Source organism: Eleutherodactylus coqui, chromosome 7, assembly GCF_035609145.1.
Source record: "Eleutherodactylus coqui strain aEleCoq1 chromosome 7, aEleCoq1.hap1, whole genome shotgun sequence".
Taxonomy (NCBI): domain Eukaryota; kingdom Metazoa; phylum Chordata; class Amphibia; order Anura; family Eleutherodactylidae; genus Eleutherodactylus; species Eleutherodactylus coqui.
The window spans coordinates 99,509,176-99,519,521 of record NC_089843.1 but is presented as its reverse complement, the minus strand read 5'-3'; the positions used below and the strand labels follow the sequence as shown (position 1 = coordinate 99,519,521).

The 10,346-nt window shown below is 42.0% G+C and overlaps 1 protein-coding gene across 1 annotated transcript; it reads left to right on the top strand.

Annotated features, from left to right (window-relative positions):
- Positions 1-738: 738 nt before the first annotated feature.
- Positions 739-2,796, top strand: HELT (helt bHLH transcription factor). The gene is made up of 4 exons (XM_066574665.1): positions 739-807; positions 900-1,004; positions 1,919-2,015; positions 2,312-2,796. The coding sequence occupies exons 1-4, from the start codon at positions 739-741 to the stop codon at positions 2,794-2,796; spliced, it is 756 nt and encodes a 251-aa protein (XP_066430762.1).
- Positions 2,797-10,346: the final 7,550 nt, after the last annotated feature.

Sequence of the window (10,346 nt, the reverse complement as noted above, 5' to 3'; positions counted from 1 at the left end):
TAGTGAGGCTTTAAAAGTGTCAGAATAAACGTGGCGCTTGTAATGTATTCGATTTTTTCCCCACAACTTGTGACAATGCTGCTCCCCAATATGTTTGTAAACCATGGTGCCAGCAAGCAATTTATTTTACCATAGTCAGTAGCTGTTCACTGATCTGTGGCCTCTTTGGTTACTTGATTCATTTGTATTACTGGAGGGGAAATATTCTATCTACTGGAGGTACAGGCGGAATGGCCAGTTTTACAATGTATTTTGGTAGGTTCATCAAAGGTAATTATGAAGGATGGTCAGAAATCAGACAAGGGAGGAGGTGCAGAGAGATAGGAGCCCCAACTTGTAGTAGATATAAAAGTCCATGTGAGCAGTGAAGGCTGAGAGGCTGCATACAGGGAGTGCTGTGCCGGCACTGCCTCCTCTGCTGCTGCCACTTGACATTGGCACGGGGTCAGGCGGCAGCTCCATGCTCTCATGGCATCACCAGCAGCATGTTAGGTGCCGGGCCCTTCTCTCACCTCTGCCCGCTTCTGCACTTGTCCTTCAAGGGCCACGTGGATTAACATAGTTGCTGCCCCCTCCCTCCCTGGCAGCCCCGTATGGGGATTGTGTCTCCCCCGGGTGATCGGCCCTCCTCCCCATTCTCTGCGCCGCTAATCCCTCAATGCACGGGGCTGATAAGTGATCGCTTTATAAGCGCAGCCCGGGTGGGAGAGCAGAGACAGTAGCCAGCCACACTGCAGCATGGAGCTCGGGCTGATGGGGGCACCTGTTGCCAGGACCTCTCTGCCAGCCAAAGTCAAGGAGCGCAGAGTGAGTGCAGAATCCTGTGCAGAGCCCCGTGCAGAGTCCGCTCCTCCGCCATCCGCCGCCACTAATCACTCCTCTCATCTCTTTCCTTCCAGAGGACCCCCGTGTCCCACAAAGTCATCGAGAAAAGGAGGAGAGACAGAATCAACCGCTGCCTCAGTGAGCTGGGCAAGACTGTGCCAATGGCTCTGGCAAAACAGGTGAGACATCTATCCTCTTAACCTATCTACCTATCCTTCTCCCTCTCTACCCATCATCCATCCATCTATCCTTCTCTCTCTCTACCCATCATCCATCTAGCTATACTTCTCCCTCTCTACCCATCATCCATCCATCTATCCTTCTCCCTCTCTACCCATCATCCATCTAGCTATACTTCTCCCTCTCTACCCATCATCCATCTATCTATCCCCCCCACCTATCATCTATCTATCTATCTATCTATCTATCTATCTATCTATCTATCTATCTATCTATCTATCTATCTATCTATCCTTCTCCCTCTCTACCCATTATCTATCTATCCTTCTCCCTCTCTACTATCTATCTATCTATCTATCTATCTATCTATCCACCTATCCACCCACCTTCCTCTCTACCCATTATCTATCTATCTCCTCTATCTATCTATCTATCTATCTATCTATCTATCTATCTCATATCTATCTATCTATCGATCGACCTATCTATCGATCTATCTATCCTTCTCCTTTTTTTACCAATTATCTATGTATCCTTCACCCTCTCTACCAATTATCTATCTACATATCCATCTCCCTCTCTGTCTGTCTATCTATCTATCCATCCATCCACCCACCCACCCATATCTTCTATAATCACCTATTTCCTGCAATGATGCCATACATCATTCCTTGAATGATGCAGCTATGACACATTTTCAAATGGATCAGCGTTGCTGTAGACAACAGTAATTCACTTCACCCATTGAATGGTCATTTCTGACAGATGGAAACCTACCATGTTCTTATTTAGTAAACTGCAAATGTAAAAGAAATTTTTAAGCAGTCTGAACAATTTGGGCGTTTATAGCTCACTGCGCCATTATAAGAACTTTCCTCAATTTGTAGAAACTAAATGACTGTTTCATCTGCAGAATTCTGGTAAATTGGAAAAAGCTGAAATTTTGGAAATGACTGTCCAGTACCTTAGAGCGTTACATGCTGCTGATTTCCCGAGAGGGAGAGATAAAGGTGAGTTATCAGCTGCTTTTGTAGTTTAGAAAAATGAATTGTTTTTATTTGTTTTTATTTCATCTTCATCCTTTCTAAGCATTGATGTTTAGTTTTCCATGTGTGTTATATTTTTGTAGTCAATTGCATATAACAGGTCTTCCAGGATCTGTTGCCACTAAGGTTTTCTGGATGAATTATATCTAGATGTACATTGCATGCCAACCTGTAGGGGCTCATGCCCACGAACTTATCACTGTTTGATCACTTCTTGCATCATCTCGGCCCACACTTATTTTTCCTTCTGCTCCCAACAGATCTTCTCTCTGAATTTGCCAATTATTTCCATTATGGCTATCACGAGTGCATGAAAAACCTGGTCCACTACTTGACCACCGTAGAAAGAATGGAAACCAAGGACACTAAATATGCTCGAATTGTTGCTTTCCTTCAGTCTAAAGCTCATTTGACCACAGAGCCTCTGTTCACCTCTTTGCAGGAAGTGGATATGTCTTGCCAACTTCATTCTTCTCCACCTGATTATCCAAGTCCTGGCGACTCCACATTTACACAAAGTCCAGGTGGATCATTTTCTTGGCATAGCGCTACCAGGAGCCCCACACTAAATTATCTTACAGGTCCAACTACCATGCCTCTCCCATGCACGCCACCACAGCAGACTCAACATAGTAGCTTCTTATCACCAATGCAGAGTCTGGACAGACATTATCTCAACCTGTTGGGGCATTCCCATGCCAATAGCTTCAGTATGCACAGTGCACAGCATCATGCGGTCCTGTGACCCTTACCCTCCATAATATTAAAGGGGTTATCTAGTTGCAAAATATTGATGGCCCAATCTGTAGGATAGGCTATCAATAGTAGATTGGTGGGGCACTGCCACCCAGGACCCCTATTCTGTAGAAAGGCTCATCAATAGTTTGTGACTGGACAACCTCTTTAAGTAAGTGAGACATATTCACAACATGCAAAAATTCAAGACTTGCGGGTAGTAAAAAAAAATAACATTTTTACCTATCTCATTGCGACCATACATGTAAATAAATTTAAAGGTTAATGGTCTTGTCAACAACAACCAATCCAATCTTTGCTCTAATTTTCAAACTGCACTATTGAAATGATAACTAGAATCTGATTGGCTGCTACTGGCACTGTTTCATTCCAGTAATTACCACCTCATTATACAAAATATTTTGACCTTTTGTTGTATTTTTCTATTGGTATTACAGCCTATATTGCCTCTAAGGAGCTGCCTTGAGTAAACCAAGCCGCCTATGCTTAGCCATAAAGTATGTTTATTCTTAGTGGGTTGAACAATGTGCACATTTTCAATATGTAGTTACCTCAAAATGTCCTAAAGGAGAAAATTAAAGTATAATGACTCTTAATGATCTGACAGAACTTTGTGCCAGCACCACCCCACAGAGACTGTTCTGCTCCCTGTGATGAGCCCTTTGTCACGCTGCTCAGCAGCAGCCACCAGGGGTCAAAATCACCATTATTATGTAAATACTTGTAAATTGTAACGTGGTCATTAATTTATTGAAATGCAAAACTTTTTCTTGTGTCAAAGCCTCATATGTTTTACAGAGTATATTTATACTGTAAATTTGTAATAAACGTTTGTGCACTATTTTGTGTATTGCTTATTAAGACTTTATTGTGTAAAAACTCTTTGGAGTTTTAGAAACTTCTTGCAAAATAATTCTGATGCCTAAAACCAACATCAGACTGTGATTTCATAAATAACACAGTACAGTCTATTAAAAATACAGGGAGAGGGAGCATAATATTAGTGCCTGGTGCAGCTGCATAGCGGATAAAAGGGGCCACTGTTGCTTTAAATGAAAAATGACAGCACTTTCTATAGCCTTAGATTGTACATAAGAGACTAGAATAATTTCTCACCCGTAGCTTTCAATAACTAGTGCTGTACTAGAATGGTTAGAGATTTTTTTGGAGAACCAGAAACTAACATGCCACACGCATCAAATTATTAGTTGGAAACTAGGAGTCATGTATACTGTTCATGTGCAGGGGCCCATCTGCTGGCTGCATTCTCCACTACAAAAATAGTTATATTGGTACATATTGCTTATTTAACCCTATGTGTTAGTCTCAAGAAAAATATCTAACTGACTATTAAAATCCAAAGTGCCTGGTAAATGCTGAAACACAAGAGTGTATGTATCATAGAGGCAGACTATGTGAACTGACACAAGTGTCACTACAAAGGCCATGGAATGGGAAACAAACCCTGGGTCCTCCTATCCTGAGTGGCAAAACCGGACACCATAATGAGGACCCATTTAAGTTCTTGCTATGGGGCCTCATCTCTTCTATGTTGAAACATGCTAATAAAGTGCTCGTAGTGTTCTGAAAGTGAAAGTGTTATTATATGAAAAAAAGTTCAACAACTTCTTAATAAATTTGGTGTTCTAGTTCCTTACCATTTTAGGTATCTTGCTTGCTGTTAGTGACTGTAAACATTCATTGTTCCCATTCTGAGACAAACTGCTACTGGATTTCATACAATTTATCAATCTAGAGCATCCTCAGTGAGAAACACAACGGAAGCAAAAATCTTTATTCTACACTGCACACCAGATTATTGCTTTTCTGTACTCTAATGCATTGTAACAAAACCCTGTAGCTGTGTAAGGGTCTATTCACATCTGCATCAGAGGCTCCCACACAGATCTGGCACAAAATCAGGATAAAGAAGCGCAGCATGTACTGCTATTTCATTCGGTAAAATGCTGGGTGGCATGCCGGAACCCTTACAAGGCCAATGGAGTCTGTAGGATGGCTCCCATTCGGGTCAGGGTTCTGTTTTTCCTGTTCCGGTAAAAGAACAAGAAAACAGAATTCCTAAAGCAGATATGAAGTCAGTCTAAGCAGGACTAGAACAGGGTAGATTTCAGCCTCTTAATACAACAAAAGATAAGTAAAAGCTAATGTTTAAATTTACTGACAGCAAGAAAACATCTTTGACACTGTATGCAATTTAAACAAAAAGTATATGCCATAAATTTTCATTAAACAATGATTAAAGGGGTTGTCCCGCGATAACAAGTGAGGTTAAGCACTTCTGTATGGCCACATTAATGCACTTTGTAATATACATCGTGCATTAAATATTGGCCATACAGAAGTTATACACTTACCCCCTCCGGTGCTGGCGTCCCCGTCTCCATGGCGCCGACCAAAGCCGCCCTCTCCCTGGATTAGACGCGCTTGCGCAGTCTGCCCTCTTCTGTCCGGCTCCGGCGTGCTCGCACCGCAGAGGTCTTCTGCGCATGCGCAGAAGACCTGTGCGGCACGAGCACGCCGGAGCGGCCCCTTCAGCGCAAGAGCGTCTAATCCAGGGAAAAGGCGGCTTTGGTTGGCGCCATGGAGACGGGGACGCCAGCACCGGTGGGGGTAAGTGTATAACTTCTGTATGGCCAATATTTAATGCACGATGTATATTACAAAGTTCATTAATATGGCCATACAGAAGTGTATAATAACCCCACTTGCTGCCGCGAGACAACCCCTTTAAGCTCTTATTTTCTTACCACTGAACTAAATCTAAAACTGTGATTTAAAGGGGTATTGTCATCTTCAACTCCACAGAATATGACATAAAGGTCTAATATATGCGAGTCCCACCTCTAGGACCTGCAACAAGGATTGAGCCCCCCCTCCTCCCCTCATCCAGCTATATGTGAAGGCCAACGGTGGTCAGGATTTCTGGAAAGAGTGGGCTGTGCTATACTTTTTTAACTCCCATAGAAATGAGTGGGTGTTACTGAAAAAGTATATCAAAGCAAACTATGGTGTTTCTGTAACTTCTGAGGTACAGAAAGACATAACATGTATCTACAGAACATCTCTGCAAAATCTTATGAGTTACAGCCTATATTATAGTCAGAGCTGCATTCACAATAATGCAGGCTTCAGAGCTCAAACCTCCCAGCATTCTTTGTTTGATCAATATTAATGCATGTTTTTCATACTGATTGTATTCATCTTTGCACAACATTTACACCATGTGGAACATATGTTTAGGGATGTGGCCATTAACAAACTTTCTAAATCCAGCAGAATTATGAATGCAGCTTTAGGCCTTAGTCAGACGGGCGTTTTTTCGCGCGATTTGCGCATGCGCATGCGATTTGCGCATATATAGAACCAATGGTCACATGTCCGCTTTTTATGCGCATATGCGAAAAATTATAGGACACGACGATTCGCAGATCGCACCTATCTGCGTTCTGCGTTTTATGTGCGCAACAAAATCATTTTTTTCGCCGGTCAGACGAAGTTTCATGCGCATTTTGATGCGCACGGCGATTTTTCTCCGGTCAGACGGGTGTTTTGCTGCGACGATTAACGCGGCTAGGTGCAGATTTTTCCTGCGATTTTACGCCTCCGGTCACGCGATTTGCGCATGCGACATGCGATGCGCAAATCGCGCGAAAAAACGCCCGTCTGACTAAGGCCTTAGACTGTAATACTTGCTGTAACTAGATACCTGTCTTCTGCATACCCCGCTCGGAGCGTTCAGCTTTACACCAGCTGAGCGCTCCGAGAATACAACAGCTGTATGCAGAAGATAGTGGTCCCACTTGTGAGCCTTCATTTCCTCACTTATGCAAAGTGAACGCTCAAAACTGTCACTCAAACTGCCGAATATTAAGCGATCATCTTGCCGTGTAAATGCACACCACGATTATCGCTAAAAAGATGTCTTTTGAGTGACTTTGGAGCGATAATCGTTGTGTCTAAATGGGCTCTAAGTCATGGTCATTTGTGCTAAGTGAGCCACAACTTCATAAACTGACGACCTTGTGAGGTTTCCTAATGCAATGGTGTGGAGAGTATGCTGAGATGGTGTGATGGAGGAAAAACATCCAGTGAAATAGTTGATAAAAGAGATCAAAAGAAGGTGTCAAGAATTGTCCTGATGAACAGCGGTGCACGGTCAAGCAAATTGAAGCCGAGTACAATGCTGGCGTTCCAATTCATGTGTCCAAATGCACAACTCATTGTTCCTTAGTACGGATGGGCTATAATAGCAGATAACGCATTTGAGTGCCACTGCTAAGAAAAACAGAATGGTGAGACTCATTTCCAGTGAGTAAAAGAGCGCAAAAAATTGGATCACTATGCAATGGAAAAACGTGGCCTGGTCAAATGAATCCAGATTTCTGTTACACCACACTGATGGGAAGGTCAGAATTTTGCACAAGCAGCATGAATCGATGAACCTTTCCTGTCAGGTGTCATAAGTTAAGGCTGGTGAAGGTGGAGTAATAGTGTGGGGAATGTTTTCTTGGCACACCTTGAGTCCAGTATTCCCGTTGAATTATGTCAACACCTTATAGAATCTATGCCATAATGAATTTCTGTGGTTCTGAAGGAGGTACAAAGCTTTACTAGATGGGTGTCTCTTATACACTGGGCATCCAATGTATCTTACAGCTGCTTATCTCCTGCCTTGTTAAAATAACATGCACGTTCAGCCAACCCAAACATTTTAGTGGGTGAGTTATTAGGGCTGATTGCTATCTCACGTCTATGGCCAGATTAGGAATTCCTTTTGTAAGAGACAGGGATTAAAAATCAGCAACCAGTATTGTTGTGGGACAAGACCAGAACCCTGACCTGCCATGGGAGGCTGTTGTCACTCAGCAGGACCTGACAGCATTCACTTTTTAAATGCCCTTTCAGTAAAGTACATTATTTTTATTTATTATCTTGCTTTAGTTATGTTATGAAGTTTGTGAAATTTATAGTAATATTGGAAAGTTGAAGTTCTGAATCTGTAAACTGTCGATCAGAAATAGCTATTTTTTAAAGCCTGAGAATACTTAATTTGAAGGTAGTTGGTTTCAACTAAGAAAATATATACTGGTGAAATGCAAGGGGGAGTTCCAGCTTCTACCAATAGTAGGTGAGTTTTAAGGTACTTTTACATGGGCAGATAGTTGCCCAAATAATCACTCACACGGGCGATAGTTGCCCAACTAATCACTCACATTTATAGATGACTGTTGGCCCGTGTACACACAGACTCCTCGACAGGGCACTGAGTGAGAAATCACTCAGTAGTCGATAGTCATTCCATTTCAGTGAGCTGAAATAGAACGACTACCGAGCAACTTCTCACTCAGTGTAAATAGGAGTCATTCAATCTATGAGCGACTGCTTGTTTGCATTGAATGGAAGCAGGCGACCAGAAGATATCTTGTGTGTGCTTCACCTCTATTCTTGGAATGACTATCACTTCTGTGTAAAAGCACAGGCGCAATAGTCGCCTGATAGTTGTACCGTGTAGTGGTATGTTTAGAAAATGACCAACTCCTACGACCAACCTATTGTGTTAATCTAGAAAAGTGAGACTGTGACACAAAATACACAAAGTAATATAATATCAAAAGATGTTTTTTATTTGCATACAACTTGATCGATTTGCAAATCGGGACCTTAGCCATTATCCATGGTGAGACCAGGAGCTTGGGCCTCATGGCAAGATATACTTCACTAAGAGGTGTCTAGAATTTAAAAAAATGGCATATTTTTTCCAAACACGAACATAGCCCATGGAGAGGTTTGGTGCTGTTTTTCCAAGAAAGCAGCCTTGTTTTCCTATTTCTACTCAGTCCCTAGCAGGATGATTTTCCAAATTTAACTGTTGAGTTACAGCAGAAAAATAGAGTGCTATGCCAAGTTGCTTACAAATACTGTCAGTCAATGGATGAAGACTTAGCCTTATTGAGCTGAAGGAAGGGGAAGAAATTCCTGAAATATACTGATATTGTTATATCATAATAATGAGTTACTCCATAGCTCCATCTATAATATACTGTATTTATTGGCATACCCTCACTTTGTACTGCTGTATTGTGATGTTGGTTGCTTGGCATCTCTAGACAACACTAGCCACAACTCCCACTTGGGCAAAAGTCGAACCTAACACAGTTTAGGCTTTCCAAAAAAGATTAAAAATGTTTGATCAGCTTAGCAGGGGGAGATTGATTTAAACCAGATTGTGATTAAACATGTTTCCTCTGCTCCCACAATGCATGAATTCATTTATCCGTATTCTCTTTTTTACCTCTTTTCTTTAAATAAGTTGTGTACGGCCGATTTCCAATCAAATCCCTACATATAAAAGAAAGAAAGAAAAAAGCTGGCCGTGGGTTTTTGAGCTAATTCATTGCAATGGCCCTGAATGGGCCAATCCCTTGTTTCTTGGGTTTCACCCTTGAGTAGGCAAGAATAAATATCATCATCTCCATGAAATCAAAGGTTCTACACTGTTCTCTGGAACAAAGCTACATGATTCCCTTTTTACCAAGCTCGAAGTCTTGAGTCTGCATAGGACTCCCCTCCTTTTCCTTAATACAGAGCTCACTTGTGCTCCCAAGCGTTATTGAACAAACAGATCACCATGCTGTAACCAAACCACCACAATCTATTCCAAAGCCACTGGGACCTCTTTAGAATGAGCGGTGCAGGTGCCTCTCCGGCAGCTGCCTGTAGTGCAAGGAAAAAGTATTAATCTTATCCCCGACCAAGAACTAGGAAGAGCATGTAAGAAAACCTGCTTTACTGTATATGTAAGTGGGTGCAGATTGTGTGCAGTTCGTATGTCTTTTGGGAAGACTGGAATAGGATAGAAAGACGCAGTAGTCTTAAACTGCTAGTGTTATTATCAATATTTTATTTGTTATAATCTGTATGTTATTCATGACATTTTTAACAAGACAACACAGCTGTTACATTAAAATGAACCGTATGAAATAGTCCTTTTATGTTGATGTATTTACTAAACCCCTAAGGACCAAGCCATTTGTGGCCTAAAAGCATACCTAACTTTTCAGATGACTTTTCAGAGCAAACTGCTGTGTGTGTACATGAAGAATTCAACTATGTCTGGCCATTCTATACAGGGTGTATATCTGATTCTAGGTTATCACAGGACTGGAAGGAAGAGCCTGGCTGCTGTGTTGTGTTCTCTATACTGGAGCACAGAGAACTGCAGATTCCGGTCTCCAACTGTCTATAACACACAGATATACATAACACCAACATGTAGGAGTGTTCATCATTATTAAGCAGTGTACATGTGAATAAACAGTAGCAGGTAACTCACCATTATTCCTACATGGCATCTGTGTGTGAATGTCTCCCCCCCCCCCTCTTTTCTGCTCTCTATACAGTTCAATGAGCACGTGACTCATCTTTCGACACCAACTCCTCTTCTAACATAGTGGTGTCATTTGACAGCAGGCAAGTGTACAGCAAGTTAGGAGGAAGGGAGACCCCTTGTGGCCAGAA